Source organism: Peromyscus maniculatus, chromosome 8 (assembly GCF_049852395.1).
Source record: "Peromyscus maniculatus bairdii isolate BWxNUB_F1_BW_parent chromosome 8, HU_Pman_BW_mat_3.1, whole genome shotgun sequence".
NCBI lineage: Eukaryota > Metazoa > Chordata > Mammalia > Rodentia > Cricetidae > Peromyscus > Peromyscus maniculatus.
In genome coordinates, this window is record NC_134859.1 from 12,742,317 (window position 1) to 12,758,315 (window position 15,999).

At 55.7% G+C, this 15,999-nt stretch overlaps 2 protein-coding genes across 4 annotated transcripts; both read right to left on the reverse strand.

The window, feature by feature from the left end:
* Positions 1–389: 389 nt before the first annotated feature.
* Positions 390–3,346, reverse strand: Ntn3 (netrin 3). 2 transcript variants are annotated; one of them, XM_015997680.3, is made up of 6 exons: positions 1,884–3,346; positions 1,624–1,812; positions 1,388–1,537; positions 1,209–1,259; positions 1,013–1,087; positions 390–739 (listed from the first exon to the last, which is right to left on the reverse strand). In XM_015997680.3, exons 1-6 carry the CDS (start codon positions 2,809–2,811, stop codon positions 390–392), a joined length of 1,743 nt encoding a protein of 580 aa, XP_015853166.2. In that variant the 5' UTR covers positions 2,812–3,346. The 2 variants fall into 2 exon arrangements, with proteins under 2 accessions (XP_015853166.2, XP_076434112.1); XM_076577997.1 differs by lacking the exon at positions 390–739 and having other exon boundaries at positions 762–1,087; positions 1,182–1,259.
* Positions 3,347–10,263: 6,917 nt separating this feature from the next.
* Positions 10,264–14,846, reverse strand: Tedc2 (tubulin epsilon and delta complex 2). Of its 2 annotated transcripts, XM_006978948.4 has the most exons (10): positions 14,705–14,846; positions 14,531–14,629; positions 14,261–14,319; positions 13,735–14,143; positions 13,330–13,383; positions 12,430–12,523; positions 12,161–12,272; positions 11,955–12,056; positions 11,038–11,228; positions 10,264–10,740 (listed from the first exon to the last, which is right to left on the reverse strand). In XM_006978948.4, exons 1-10 carry the CDS (start codon positions 14,752–14,754, stop codon positions 10,594–10,596), a joined length of 1,317 nt encoding a protein of 438 aa, XP_006979010.2. In that variant the 5' UTR covers positions 14,755–14,846; the 3' UTR covers positions 10,264–10,593. The 2 variants fall into 2 exon arrangements, with proteins under 2 accessions (XP_006979010.2, XP_042139607.2); XM_042283673.2 differs by lacking the exon at positions 13,330–13,383.
* Positions 14,847–15,999: the final 1,153 nt, after the last annotated feature.

Genomic DNA, 15,999 nt, shown 5'->3' on the forward strand with positions numbered 1-15,999 from the left:
AGGACTCTAAGGTATCACAGCATCGGAGAGTTAATGAACCAGTGACCCGTGGGATGTGCTCAAACCCCAGAAGGATCCTAGTGGGGCGGTTCGCAACCATTAAGAGATGTTGGCTATCAGGATACCCCTTGTAGTAGGCAGCCAGGGTGATGAGATCAGGGTGCTCTGAGGGTGACGACTACCCTCGGAGCCTCCAGGTAGCTCTTAGGGGCCTTCACACTCCTCCGTTGTTGGGGGTGGGGTGTCGCCAAAGAAGTTAAAAGCAGGGATGGGGAAGAAGGGGGAAATTAGATGGCGACGCACGTGACACTTCCAGCAGGCTTAAGGCACTGATGAACACGCCCAGTGATAAGAGCAGTGCCCGCCCAGTCCACGCCCAGCTCGCAGGTTCATGCGGTCCCGCAGCGCCCCCGCCGCTCGCGCCTCTGCAGCCTCCGCAGGCGCCGAGTCCAGGCGTCTCTCCAAGGCAGCACGAGGCTCCCCCGGGCAGCGCTGAGCCCGGGTCCCCGGCCCGCTGTGCTTCCAGCTGCAGCCCCGGGCCCGCCCCCCAGCAGCAAGTAACGCCGGCCGGGAAGGAGGCGCGGGCAACCGCAGGCCGCGTCTAGGGTTGGTACCCACAGCGCGTTGCTCCCGCGCCGAGCGCGCTCCTCGCCGCTGCGGAACACAGCAAGCACTGCTACCGGGAAGCGTGTCCACGCGCCGCGGGCCTCGCCCCGCGCACCCACTGACACCTGCACCGCTGCGGGGGAGGGAGGGTGTGAGAAAGCGATCGGGCCAGGAGGGGCAGGACCGGAAGGGGCTGTGTGGAGAAGCACGGAGTGCCCACCCGGCTTAGGAAGGACAAAAAGAGGCCACCCACTAGAGGGAGGTACACCGAAGACCTAGCTGCTGAATGGGCGGAGCCAGCATCAGTGGGAAACCCCAGGAGAGGATGAGGCTTGAAGTACAGCCAAGGTCAAGGTATTCAAAGGCGTTGGGGGTGAGATGGAAGGGCTGGGGCGAGGCAGCCTACCATAGTCCTTCCGGCAGAACTTCTTCAGGCTGATTCGGTAGTTGCCACGCGCAGGTCTGCAATGTGACTCACAGTCTAGGGGGGAAGAGAGGAGGCTAGTAGAGTCCCATGCCTCCCCCCACCCCCCACTGGTCTGTTTTAGCTATAGCCCCCGTCTCCAGGGTCATACCAGTCTGAGACTCCGGTGTCCACTCACCCCGTGGCTCCACAGGACTGCTTTCTTCAGTGGGTCCAGGGACAGGGGTCTCTAAGGAGTGTGGGAGAATAGTCTATGATGGGGAGGCAGGGTTATCTGAAGGGCTCAGGGGACAGACAGACAACGGTAGTAGCTGATGTCTTTGGCTGAGGCGACTGAGACAGGGCAGGGTCACTCACTAACACAGGGCGCCACAGGAGAACGGCTCTGCTGAAAGCCTGGGGCACAGCGGTTACAGGTGAGGCCAGTGACACCGTCCTTACAGGGACACTGGCCTGTGGTCTGGTTACAGGTTTTGCCAGCAGCACCAACTGGATGGCAGTCACAGGCTGAGAACGGAAGGGAGGGGCTCGTTCAGAGGAGCGCCGGGGTTCTGGGGGAAGTAGGACATGAAGGCATGCAGGGGTAGGCTCACCTCTGCAAGCTCGACGGTCACTCAGGACACGGCCTGGGTCACGATAGAAGCCCTCCCGGCAGTAGTGGCAGTGGCGACCAGCAGTATTGTGCCGGCAGTTGAGGCACACCCCCCCACTGCGGCGGCCGGACAGTCGGTACAGCTCCATGTTGAAGCGGCATCTTCGGGCATGGCCATTGCAGGAGCAAGCTGCAGGGAGGGATCAGTCAGGGGCAGCCCTGCCTGGTCAGAAGTCCCCAGGCTACCCTCCAAGGCCTCACCAAGGCAAGCGTGGGCTTCCTGCCCCGTAGCCCGCTGCCATGGCCTGTCGCAGAAGAAGGGCTTGCAGCGGCTGCAATCGGGGCCCTCTGTACCATGCTGGCAGTCGCAGATCAGGTGGCCGTGGCTATCCAACAGACACCGTGAGGCATGCCCATTGCACTTGCATCGACCTCCCACCTGGAGCTCAGTGGCTGAGTAGGAGTAGGGGGCTGTGACTTCCCGGTCCCTCATGTCCCCCAGTGTGGCAGGCCTTGTGAGTAATATGCGAATATCTGTGGCAGTCACCCAGTCTTGGAGCACGGGACTGTTGTCCAGATCCAGGCCTGGTGGGCTGCCATCCTGCACACTGAAGGCCAGAAGACCTCCACCATCAGACTGGGCCTGGGGGGCTGGGAAGCAGAGGGCTTCTGGCCCTGGACCAGCAGGGCCATCAGCAGGAGCGGGCGGACGGCCGTAGTCCAGGCTACAGCTGGAGGAGAAGAAGCCCAGGGGGACCCAGCTGCGGCCATGGTCCTGCGACTTAAGCAGAGCCACGGAGGTAGGGGGAGCTGAGCAGAAGCGAAGGCTCACGAAGACCAGCTCAAAAGCCTTCCCCAGGGGCACCGTGAGGGTTACGTTGAAGGGTGCCCGTTGCAGCAAATCGGAGCGCCAACAGAGAGGACTTGCAGTGCCCGGAGCAGAGGTCAGGAGGTCTGCAGAGTGTGCCCGCTGCGGGTCCGAGGAATCGCAGACGCGATTGGCCGGACTCCCGCACGTGCTGGACGCCAGCACCTCTCGGCCCAGAGCAGCGTTCACTAGGCCTGGTGTACAACAGCGGGGCTCCCCCGCCTCATCATAGCAGGGGTCGGCGGTGACCGGCAGCCCTGGGCTCAGTGCAGCGGAGAGCGTGCCCGCGGTCAGCAGCAGCCCCCAGGGCCAGGTGGGCATGGCCGTGGCCGCTGTGGGTCAACCAGCCAGCTTCCGCCCCACGATTCTGCCCTCGAGGACGGAGAGCCTAGTCCGAGACTCTGCCTGCCGGGTCTGCAGTGCCAAGATAGCAGAGCCCCCGGGCGGCCCCAGCACAGGCCCAGAAGTGGGAGCAGCCACGGGCACGCCCGGGGCCGAGCACAGCAGCAGGGATGTTGGCGAGTCCTCCTGCTAGGCCTGGAGCGCTGACAGGCGTCGCCCCCGCTCCCGGTACCTCCGCCCGCGGAGGCCCCACCCGCCGCCGGCCGCCAGCACTCACCCACGGAGGGCCAGGAGGAGCAGGTCTCCCGGCCTCCCGGGAAGGGCCCTGGGCGGGCGGGGCCTGGGGCGCCGGGGCTGCCGCCTCCTCCTGGCTGCTGCAAGGGCGGAGGAGCTGTGCCAGAAGTGGGTGGGGGGCTCAGCAGGCGCGAGCCTGGTCCTAGCCGGGGGCGGAGCTGCTCGGGCCGGGAAGGAAGGAGGGGAGGGGGCCCTGTCCCGACAGCCAGAATCAGAAGCAGATTCAGACACAGGCTGGGCCAGCGCGGGAGGGGGCTGGGAGGCCCGAGAGCCGGGGGAGGGGCTGGAGAGCCAGGAATGCGCCGACGGGAGGGGGGCAGCCCAGCCTTGCAGCCCGTGAGGGACCACCCAGCAGGGTCCTCGGCCTGAAGCCAGGCTTTGGCTGCTCCTGGGATGGTGCCACGTGCTGGGCCGGGGTCTGGGCCACTCCTCCCAGAGGCCCATCATGCAGGCACAACCTTAGGTCTGAAGCTTGAAGTCTTGGATGCTACCCAGAATAGGGGACCGCAGTTGGGGCTGGCGTACTTGTAGGGTATCCCCAAGGCAGTAAGTAGTCTGTTCTAGCAGAAAGAAACGCAGGTCTGACTTTAAATCCAAGCTGTTTGGATTCTGGCTGTGAGGCCTGCGTTTCTCAGTTTCCTCAACTAAAATGCCTATTGTTCGCCATGCTTGGTGGAGTTGCTGGGACGATTTGATAAGCCAACATAGATACCATCCTAAACTAGCAGTTCCACTAGGGAGCACCTGGGTTCTGCTAAGTGCTGAGGTCACTGTTCCTCAGTGGGATCAGGCCAGTCTCTTAACCTAGAGCATTCCTAGGTCTCAGTGAATAGTTGTGTCATATGATGAACCCACTGTCCAGAAGGACTTGAAAGTTTGGAAAGTGGGCAGAGTACAGCCTATTTGATGGCCCCTTGAGGTTCAGGGTCCGGCCACCTGTTGAGGTCCCCCATGGAAAGGTAAGGAGAAGGGCTGGTCACAAATAAATCAGAGTCAGAATCCCTGAGCCTGACAGTCTACATCCTAGCAAATTTGGATGAGGAAACAGGCCTATGCCCCAGATGAGTTGCCAGGGCACAAGCTGGAGAGGAGCAGTTACAGCTGCGAGGTTCTTGCCAAGAGGAACCAGCGATTCTTGACTGCCTTTGTCCTCGACAGGCCGGGCAGAGCTGGGGTTGACTCCACGAAGAGGGGGCAGGAATAGTGTCCCATCTTGGGGGCAGTCCTGACGCCCAAAGACCTAGTTTCAGAAGGGAGGCTGACCACAGGCCAGTCTCTGCAGCCGGTAGAAGAGGCCATGTGGGGGATGCCTGTGTACTCAGAGCTACCATCGTGGACTGAGTGTTCCTGACCAGAGAAAAGGAGAGAAACCGAAGCGCTCTGCTTTTCAGGAAAGGACAGTGAAGCAAGGATGCTGGAGCCCTCCCAGGACAAACCAAGGCTGCAGCCAAGGTAGACACATGAAGAACAGTTTGAGGGACACGTGGTTTGCCCTGTAGAACAACGGACTCGGACCCTAGGCCGTCTCCCAGGTCTGCTGTCCATGCATGCAGGAATGGGTAGTGGAGGGACAGACGTCCAAGAGGGGCTACTGGACTCTCTCTTCACTGGGCAGCCACAGAGCCCTACCCCTCAGCTTCCTAAAGGGAACCAGATGTGCCCTTTAGAAGGAGTCAGGGGCCGAAGCTATGCTCTTCGGCAGGTCAAGTTCAGAATTAGCCCTTTCCTACCACCTTCTCCTAGAGCAGCGGTTCTCAACCTTCCTTACGCTGCTGCGACCCTTTAATACAGCTCCTCATGTTGTGGTGACGCCCACCATACAATTATTTTCATTACTACTTCATAACTAATTTTGCTACTGTTACGAATTTCAATGTAAATAATGTTTTCCCTTTTGGTCGTAGGTGACCCCTTGAAGAGGGGGTCTGTTCTAGGTCCTTCTACACTCCCTCCCCCTAGGGATGGGAGGAGCCCTGGTGGGGGATGGGAGAAATGGAGAGTAGCTTATGCTTGAGAAAAGCCTCAAGGGAACCCCCGGCTGTCCTGTGAACTTCGAGACCCCTGCTCGAGTCCCCAGACTGTCAGCCAACTGTAGAGGTAGGACAGGGTGACAGTCTTTCACCCTAACAGTGAAGTGAGCTTTGTCTCCAGCCCAGCCTCCCTGTGAGTTGTGGCTGCTGGGGTCTGCAGACCATGTGATGGATTCTGATGTGGGTGGAAGCTGATGTTGGGCTCAGCTTTGATCAGGTCCTGGGGGAAGGGGAGGGGGCAGGACAGGGGCTCAAATGGCCATTGCATCACCAGCTCTTCAGGGAGGAGGCTGTGGGCTTCGTCTCTAGAATTGCCCTCTGCACATCCTCTCTGGCCCCAGGGCTGCTCCTGCAGATGGTGTGCTGGGCATTGGAACAGCTTTCTCTAGTCTCCAAGAGAGGCTTACAACTCTCTGTGGACCCAGCCACCTGTCCCAGCCCCTGACTGGGGCCTCTTAGGCCTCTCATCTCACTGGTCCCCACCCCCTCCAGGCACTTTCTGCAACAAAGAGGTTCCACGCCCCTGCCTCACACCTGCAAGTGCTCAAGCCCTGCACACTCACCCCAATTCAGTCACAGCAGCTGGCTTTGAGGGGACAGGGGATGATAGAGCTTGACAGTTTCAGGCCGCAGGGAGCTGCTGACCTCTCCAATACCCCCCTGCCCAGCCCGGGACCTACTGTGCCCTTCAGACACTTGCCCTCACTTGTTCTCGCCGTGTACAAACATTTGTTGAGTGCCTATTCATGCCTCCAGGGGCCCAGCCGGTGAGGGAGGCAGCCAGCTCCACTCTCTTTGCACCCCACACTCCCCGCACAGACGTTTTTGCGAACCCCCTCCCTTCCACACTGTCAGACCAGCTCCACCACAGCAGTCGGCTCTCTGTGCTCAGAAGCACTGGCTGGTGGAGGGAGGGTGTGAGAGGAGAGGGCAGGGCGGGAGGAGGAAGGGCAAAGGCTCGTAGCCCTCCCTACCTCATGAGGGTTTGGAAATCAAGTTCAGGGAGGGGTCTTCCGTGTCCCGCCTACACTGAAATGCAGGACCTTCCTCGCCCAGACCTTGCTAGGAGGTGGCCCGGCACACAGGCTTAGGATGCCCCGGGCTCTCGCTGCTCCACAAGCCCCGCCCTCCGCCGCCGCCGCCGCCGAGTGCGCCAGCACAGAAAGGTGGCGGTCAGGAGCCCGAGGCCCGCGCCAAGAGCAGCTAACGACATGCTCTGGGCCAGATCCAGGCAGGGCCCGCACAGCGAGAAGGTGATGCCGGTGCCAGCTGCCCCGGCCAGCACCGCCAGGGCGCCGAAGGGCAGGATGCAGCGCGCCCAGGAGCCCCCTGCACCGCCGGTGGCCAAGAAAAGGGTGTGCAGGGCTCCGGGGGGCTCTGGGGACACCAGGTCTGGCAGGGCGGGCGCAGCCAAGGGCTCTGTTGTTCTCATGTCTCCGACGAGGTGGCCGTGATCCGGGGTGGGAATGTGGGTGGCGATGGTAAGGATGCCCACCAGTCTTAGGTTACATCCTGCTTTGCCACGTCAGAGTCAACTGGTCCCTGCCGTGGTGACGACACCAGGATGTCTGGGAGTTTCACTGCCTCCTCCTGGCTTTGGCAAGGAATTGGGTGGGTGTGGGCATGTGTGAGGTAATATCTAAAGTGCTTCCCTATCTTCATGGAACCCTTCACAAATACCCTACCTCCACCCAGGTTACCTCTCAGGCTTTGAGCACCTGGAACAACCGGCTGGCTACTATCAGGGCCTGGAGTGGCGTCAAGGTAGGGAGGTCATGAAGTCAAGGACTACTCGGCTCTCCAGAGGTTGGCCAGGGGCAGAGACAGACAGTGCCCTTCCCTTCTAGGATTTATAATCCAGAACCCGAGGCAGGACAATGAGATGGTAGGAACAATAATAAACCATGTGAACCAATCAATGGAGTAATGTGGGGTAGCCTGTTATAGAAGGGGGTCCTGTGGCCGGAAATGACTGGCTGGCAGGGTTGAGGCCTCCTCTGGATCAGAGCACTAGGGCACAGCTTTCCAGGCAGCAGCGGAGTTACCAAGAGTGGCTTGCTCAGTTTAATGGACAGTTCAGGCCAGGGGCATTCTCCTGGGGCTGGGTGCTAGCTGGACAGGGTGCAGCAGCCTCCTCTCTCGGCTCAGAGACTCCTGGGTTCTGGTCCAGGAGACACTTCTCAGTCCAGTTAAGTTTGTCCATAGTTTTTCACGTTCTACTGTCTCTCATTCCCTCGAAGCCCTCAACTCAGGCTGTGTCTTGACTGATTTGTGTCGGCTGGCCTAACTTTTGTAAAAACTCTTTTATAAGGAGGGCCGGGCTGGAGAGATGGCTCAGAGGTTAAGAGCACTGACTGTTCTTCCAGGGGTCCTGAGTTCAATTCCCAGCAACCACATGGTGGCTCACAACCATCTGTAATGAGATTTGGTGCCCTCTTCTGTATACTTAATAAATAAATAAATCTTTTAAAAAAAAAAAAATGAGGGCCACCTGCTGGTAACCAGAGCAAGCTGCTTAACCATTACCCAGCCCACTCCCTCACCTAGAGACTACCTGGCTCTCCACAGATCACTTCCTATCAGACCCTCCTCCCTGCCCCCCTAGTAGCCCGTGTGGAAGGGCCCTGTCCTCTCTCTAGTTTGGTGAGGCTCCGGAGATGTCTACGCAAGATGCTAGTGGTCCGCTCTAAGAAGTGCTTGGGATGTGTTAAGTGCTCTTAAGACATACTGAAAATTCCAGCACTTGTGAAGCAGAGGCAGGAGGCCTGCGAGTTGGAGACCAGTCCAGCTACACAGTGACAGCCTCCTCAACAGGACAAAGGTCTGGGGAACCCGGGCTGAAGAGATGGCTTAGTGGTTCAGAACACTTGCTTTCAGGCATGGTGGTGCTGGCCTTCACTCCCAGTGCTCCGAAGGGAGAGGCAGGTGGATCTCTGTGAGTCCGAGTCCAATCTGTCTACTGAGTGAGTTCCAGGTCAGTGAAGGCTACATTGAAAGATTGTCTAAGAAAACAAAAAAGATCACCTGCTGACCTTCCAGAGGACCAGCTCCCACAACACACGCCTGGCAGCTCACAACGGCCTGTAGCTCCAGCTCCAGGGGATCTGATGCCCTCTTTTTGCCTCCGAGGGAATCCACACACAGGTGTCATACATATACAATTAAAAATAAACTACCTTTTCCTTTTTCAAACAGGGTCTTAATATATACACCAGGTTGGCCTCAAACTCAGAGATACCTGCCTCAGTTTCCTGAGTGCTCGGATTAAAGGTGTGGGCCACAGTGGCCAGCTAAAAAATAATCTTAAAAAAAAAAATGCATAGGTTTCGGCCCCTGACCCCAGACTTTGGTGGTGGTGGTGGGTGGCTGACCCTGATGGCATGGATGTGGGGGAGCTGGCCCCACCCCTTGCCTGAGGGGGGCGGCCCCAGTGGCTTAGACTAACAAACTCAACTACCTCCCAGGCCCACATCCAGACCTGGGGTTGGCCCGAGCTAACAACTCCTCTAAGTCCTGCTGGAGCTAGTGAAGGGACTGGCCCTGTGGAACCATAACCACGGGCTTTCCATGACTCGTGGCAGCTGCGGGACATCCGAGAGGAGCTTCGGTGAGGATCCAGTAATGATGGTGTACCAGAAACCGGAGGCCTTGAACCAGGCCAGTGACTCACTGTAATGAACGTCTGCAAGCAGGGTTGATGGGACAAAAGGGTTCCCTGTGTGACCCACTGCGGCTCCCAGGGTTCCCTGTGTGACCCACTGCGGCTCCCAGGGTGGTGTCAGAGAGGCGGGAAAGACGGAGGGGCAAAGAGCTTTCCCTTTGACTTGTTTTTCTTTTTGTCTGTCTGCTGGCTTGTTTTGATTTTTTTTTTTTTTTTTTGGTGGGGTTGCTGCAGGGAGGAGCAATATGGAGACTGGGAGGTGAGTGGAATTGAGGTGCATGATGTGACATTCCTGAAGATTCAATAAAGAAATTATGTTAAATTAAAAAAAAGAAAAAAGAAAAAAGGAAAAGACCATTAAAAAAATGTCTAGGGGCTGGAAAGATGGCTCAGGAGTTAAAAGCACTTGGTACCCTTGTACCAAGGGACCCTGGTTTGGTTCCCAACATCCTTATGGCAGCTCACAACCAACTGTAACTTCAGTCCTGGGGATCTGAGGCTTCTGGCCTCTGCAGGCATCAGACACATACAAGGTGCACATTTATACATATAGGCACCCACATATACATAAAAACATATTTAAATGTATTATTTTATACATATGGGTGATCTGCCTGCATGTATGTATGTGTATCACATATGTGCAGTGCTTACTGAGCCAGAAGAGGCCCCCAGATCTCTTGGAACTGGAGTCATAGGAAGCCGTGAGTCATAATGTGGGTGCTCTTAACCACTGAGCTATCCCACCAGCCCCCAAAATAAAACATTTTTTAAAACTCTGGGGAACCGAGGCTGGGAGTCCTTAAGAATCTCGAAGGAAGTCCCAAGCAAGAAACCCCCGATGTAAACCCAAGCCCAGGACTGCAGAGGCTGCAACCCTGACCCCTGTCAGGCCGTGTTCCGAGGTAAGTGACAGTCCCTTACAATAGTGGGTGGAGACTATGAGGTGACAGTGACACCGGTGGACACAGTCAGCAGGAAGCAGCGACCCCACAGGCTGCTACAGAACTGGTACCAGGTGACAACGGGGGCGGAGCTGGGGTGGCTGTGGGCAGTCAAGCCTGTCCTCATGAGCCTGGTGGCTTCCTGTCTTTAACAGGCTCAGGGCAGCACCTGGGCAGCACCTGGGGAAGAGACTTCCGACGTTAACGTCCCCTCCCTCATGCAGAAGAGACAGCCCTGTCTCTGAAAATTCTACTTGAGATGTTCGTTTCTTATTTTATTTTATTTTTTTTTATTTTTTTTTTTTTTTGGTTTTTTTCGAGACAGGGTTTCTCTGTGTAGCTTCGTTTCTTATTTTATTATTTAGACAGGGTTTCAGGCTGGCCTTGAACTTGGGATCCCCTTGCCTCAGCCTCCCCAGTGGTGGGATTACAGGTGTGCACCAAACCCCTTAATTGATAAAATCCTTAAAACCACAAAGAAAGAAACAAGAACACGAAAAGCTCCTTACCGAGCCCTACTTTGATATAATAATATAAATACACACACTTCCGGAAACAGTTCTAGTATCATATGAGTAGTCTGAGGGCCTACAGTGAGAGAAGGTAGACGGAGCCAAGAAGGGCTTCCCAAGGAAGGCAGAAAGCTGAGCCCTGACCAGGAAGTTTGGTGCTAAGTGGAGCTGAGGGAGAACCCAGCTTTCCCAGTGAAGTTACAGGTATGTCTGTGCGCTTAGCTCCTCCAAACAGGAAATTTCCCCTCGATCCCTGTTTGCTACACTCCAGCTGAGTGGAGAGGACTCTCCCAGAGAGCTTGCTTGTCTGCCCAGCCTGCTTAGTCAGCAGGGTCATCTCGAAGGACTGTGAGGAAGTGCTCACCTCCTTCACAGAGCAGACTGTATGCAGCCCGACACAGTGCCAGGCAAGGTGGCCCTCCTGGCTCCTGGGTGTTTATCAGAGGGAGGAGTTCAGCCATCAGAACCTGGGGACAGTACAGGGCCAGCCTCAGTGGGACCTCATCCCGGGAGTAGGCCCAGGGATCCCCACGTGGGCAATCCTGAGACAAGCTTCCACCCTCCAGCATTCCTTTCTGAGATTCTACGCATCCTGGGCATGCAATGTACTTGGAGAAAGTTCCAGCTTACACACAGGCCCAGAGGCACAGTCTCAGCCTATCCCAGGTCCTTCTCCTCTTGAGACTAATGCTCAGGGGACCTCAGTAAGGCCACTGGCCCCCAGGAACCCAGGTACCCTTCACCACCTCCTGCTCTGGAAATACCTTTTCTAGATGGATCTGCTGGTCCAACATGGCCACTCGGAGCTTCAAGGTTGCCAAGGTCTGCAGCTCCTTGGTGTCAGAGTAGAGAAGGAGCTCAGGGCTCCAGGAAGAGTCTGTCTCTCCTCCACAAAGTGACGAGGCCTGCGTGGGCTTCTCCACAAGGCTGAGTTCTGGCAGCCCTTCTGTCGCAGCTAAGAGAACAGCCGATTGTGGTCTCATGGGGTGGCAGCCATCACTAGAATTTCCCTTTTCTTACAGACCAGTACTTAGCTTTCCAGGTACCTCTGCCCTATTCTCAATTGGCCTTAGCTTTAAGGGATACAAAGCCAAGCTTTTAAAACAATCTTGAGCCGGGTGGTGGTAGCACATGCCTTTGATCCAGCACTCAGAGGCAGAGGCAGGTGGATCTCTGTGAGTTCAAGGCCAGCCTGGTCTACAGAGCGAGATCCAGGAAAGGTGCAAAGCTACACAGAGAAACCCTGTCTCGAAAAAACCAATAAATAAATAAATAAATAAATATAAAAACAGTCTTGAGCTGGGAAGTGGTTGGATGATGGTGTTGGTGGTGGCGGCGGCGGCGGCGGCGGCGCACGCCTTTGATCCAGCACTGAGACAGAGGCAGGTGGATCTTGGCCAGCCTGGTCAACTGAGTGAGTTTCAGGACAGCCAAAGCTACACAAAGAAACTTTGTCTCAAAAAACCAAAATAAATAAATAAAATAATAAAACAAAAAAACATAAAACAAACAAACAAAAACAAAACAAAAAAGCCAACCTAGCGTGTGGCAGGCTATGGTATGTTTGGTGTGATGGTCTCCTCTGGGCCTGGCTGGTGACTCCAGTCATAGGCAAGGCAGGTTGAAGAGCCTTGACCCCGGTTCAGACCTCAGCACAGGTGGGGGGGGGGCAGAACCTCACCTGCTTGCAGTGCCTGTATCCTGTGGAGACACTGCCCAACCATGGTCCGCAGTCCTTCCAGGACGAGCAGGCATCGGTACTCCTGCATCCAGTCAGCGGGGGCTACACGATTTAAGGAGGGCAAGCGGGGGTCCATGATGGTCCCCTAACCCTCCTTGCGACCCCTGCCTTCTACCCTCACCCAAGTCCCAGGCAGGACCAGTGACCTGCTGAAAGCTCCTTCTGCATATGAAGTCTCAGCAGTGTACAGGCCTTCCTCAGGCTCCGGGCGTGTGCCTCCACTTCTGCAGCACCAGGTCTGTGGCTGGAGCAGCCCGACTGCACACTAGTCAGGGAAACCGTCCTGTGGCCAGACCCTACCCTCCCACCAAAGATGGGTTTGGAGAGGTGCCACTGCCATGCCACAGCGTCCCTTCCCCAAACCTGTCAGGTTTAGAGCCAGAAGTCCCCGGTCCTTCCCTGCCAGTAAGGATACAGCCGTCTGGAGTTTGTGGAGGAACTGAGTTTTGGCAGCTCTGGTGGCATCTGTGGAGTCACTGGCTTCTACAGAGCTGAGCTGCGCCCACAGACTGAAACAGCCACGGAGAGAAACAAGGTTATTTTAATTAATGAGAGTGGACCTTAATTGGAAGGGGAAGTGATGGACAGGGGCATATATCCCTGGATGTACGGCTTTGCTAAATGCAGTAAGGATATCAGAGGCCTCAGGGAACCTAGAGACACTGACCAAGACAAGTGGGCCGGGCAGATCTGGGCCAGGAACAGTGCAAATGCCTGAGAGGTGCCACCTGTCTGACCCTCACGGCACCTCTGTGAGACAGGGCAGTCACTGTCATTACAGAAGGAAGACAGCCGGGGATTCAGAGACCAGGTGTCGTGTTCAGCCCTTAATATTTGAATGGTTGTGGTTTGGCAAGATGACTCCATGGTTAAGAGAATTTGCTACTCTTATAATCTGACACCCTCTCCTGGTGGTATACTCACAGAAACACATACAGGTACACATAAAAACTAAAAATAAGCTGGGCAGCTGTGACACACGCCTTTAATCCCAGTACTCAGGAGGCAGAGGCAGGTGGATCTCTGTGAATTTGAGGCTAGTCTGATCTACAGAGTGAGTTCCAGGACAGCCAGGGCTACACAGAGAAACCCTGTCTCAAAAAACCAAACCAACCAACCAACAAAACACCTGAGTGGTTGAACTGGGGCCTTCAAAGCTGCAGAGCCTGAGTTGACTCGACAGCTCCAATGAAGCAGATTCTCGGCATGCACAGGGACCCAATAAGGCAAAAGCAAAGACCCGCTGGAGGGTTTTGTTTGCAAGTCCCAATGTAAGTGATGTTTTCCCTGTCTCTCAGTGCCCACTCAGCCGTACCGGGAATTCTGGGAAGCTGCCTTCCTGAAGGCCACAGGTAGTTGCAGGAGGGTCCTGTTAGAGAGAAGCCAATGTTCAGAGCAGCCTCTTCTCAGTCTAGGGCTGTCATTCTTTCTTTCTTTTTTTTTTTTTTTTTAAAGATTTATTTATTTATTATGTATACAGGAGAGGGCAGCAGATCTCATTACAGATAGATGGTTGTGAGCCACCATGTGGGTGCTGGGAATTGAACTCAGGACCCCTGGAAGAGCAGTCAGTGCTCTTCACCTCTGAGCCATCTCTCCAGCCCAGGGCTGTCATTCTCATTCCTGGCTCAGAGCCCATTAAGGTGAACCTCCTCAACCCCTCTTTCTATCTGAACAGACAGAGAAGGCAATTTCTCCAGTGAGGGTCTGGGAAGCTTACCCCTTCTCCTTTAGTGTGAAGAGTTCTGTGGCAGGAGGAACAGCGGATGGGGCCATCTGTTGGTCCCTGAGGCCTGGTCCAGACCCGGTAGCTTGGGTTCCTGTTCTCACGTGGGTCCTATCTCCCCTCGACAGAAGTCTGCACTCAGGGTAGTCCTTGGCAGGGGCTGTGGCCCGTTGTATGCCGCCGGTGGATCTTGCACCTGATGCACGGCTGCCAGCCTGGCTGGGGGCCTGGGAATGGGCAGGGGCAGCGGCACCAGAAGTGGCTGCATTAGATGCAGATGTCAGGCTGGGGGTTCGGTCTCTTTGTCCAGCCTTAGACATGCCTTTCCTCACTCGTACAGCCTTCTCCAGCGCCTGGGTCAGAAGCTCCAGTTCCTTGAGGTCTTGAGCACTGGTTGTGCATGCTGTAAAAGTCAAGAACCATGCAAAGGTCCCTCGTCACTGTCCCATGATGGATCCCCCATGACAGCATGCCAGAGAAAGGCCAGGGGCAGCACGCGGAAAAAGCAGCTGGGGTTTACCTGGAGTTGGAACCTCTTCCTTGGTTTCTGGCTCTGGAGCTGGGGTCCTGGCTGGTTCCCTGCAAAGACAGGGCAGCCATGGCGTGGCCCGAACAGACCCTACCCCTAAGCAGATCCCCAGCCTCAGTCCCTGCAGGATAAGGGGAAAGGATAGCGATGGCAACCGGCCTCCGAAGTGTGCTGTTGCACTTGGCCTCCCAGCCCCTGGGGCTCTGCATAATTCCGATGGTCCGAGGAGGGCCTGGCCAGGAGGTCCCCAGGTCCGCGTACCAGACTTGCAGCAGCCGCCTGGAAACGCGTAGGCTCCGCTCTAACTGCCGCTGCCTCTCGGCGCAGGAATCCAGAGCGCCCTGCACCTCCGCCACTAGCCTGAGGACAAGTACCATGTGAGCCTCGGAATCCGGCGCCCGCCCGCCCCATTCCCTCTAGTCGCACGAGACCCACCGGCGCGAGCAGTCGGTGGGTAGTAGGCAGTCTGCTCTAGCACCAAGCATTTTTGCCGCCGCCACGGAGTCCCGCACCTTCCGGGTAGAAGGCCGCCCACTTCCGGCTAGGCTACCCAATCTTGAGCGCAGCGAGCAAGATTTGCTCCATAGTGCGAACCACCTCGTCAAACAGGCTCCGCCCTAATCCCGCCCCCCGGAGGCTCTGTTGGAATCTCGATAAGGAAGCCGGGGTAGATGAAGGCTCGCTTGCTTCTGGTTTAGGTAACGAGATCATGGTCTTCGGGTGGGGCATCCATGACCCTCTTATGTTTGGTTTTCTGTCTTAACCAGTTTTTGTCGAACCTATTTTGAAAGCATCTCTGCTTTCTGTCTTGCTGACTCCGGGGTCACTTAGCCGTCAAGCACATGGATGAAAGATGATGTTTTAGAAGTGGGTCAAAGGACAGGAAGCATGGGAATGAATGTCAGATAGGTACCAGGACAGAGCAACGAAGCCCAGGAAATCTGGAGCATGTGGCACCTAGATGGGTCTGCCAATCTGGCCTAAGTCATGGCAGGTTGAGACAGGGACAGATGAGGGAGGGATAATTGGAGGGGAGGCTGAGGCCCAGACAATGGCGGAGCTGTTAGGAACAGCAGGCAGAAGACCACATCCCACACTGCAGCTAAGGCCCAGCAATGGTCTGTGCCCACAGATTTGCGAAGTCAGGTCAACTTTCACTTCGTGTTTCATATTGAAAGCTCTTTCTGTACCATTTTCTGTACCATCTACTGCATTAGTATATTTCATTTTAAAACTCGCGATGTAGACTAGGCTGGTCTTGAACTGATTCCCAAATGTTGCTTATTTACTAAAATATATATATATATATATATATATGTATATATATATATATATATATACATATACATTAGTACACTATTCTATATTCTCAATTGAGTCAGAATGTATGTGAAGCAGGATCTCATGTAGCCTAAAATTCACTATGTAGCTGAGGAAGACCTTGAACTCAACTCATGATCTTCCTGCTTCCATTTTTTTAAAAAACTTTTTATGAGCCAGGCAGTGGTGGCGCACGCCTTTAATCCCAGCACTCAGGATGCAGAGGCAGGTGGATTTCCTGAGTTCGAGGTCAGCAAGGGCTGTTACAGAGAAACCCTGTCTTGAAAAACAAAGCAACAAAACCCTTTTTATGTGTATGGGTGTTTTGCCTCCACGGATGTCTGCGTAGTCTGCATGCCTAGTGCAATGGAGACCAGAAGAGGGAACTGGATCTCCTGGAACTAGGGTTA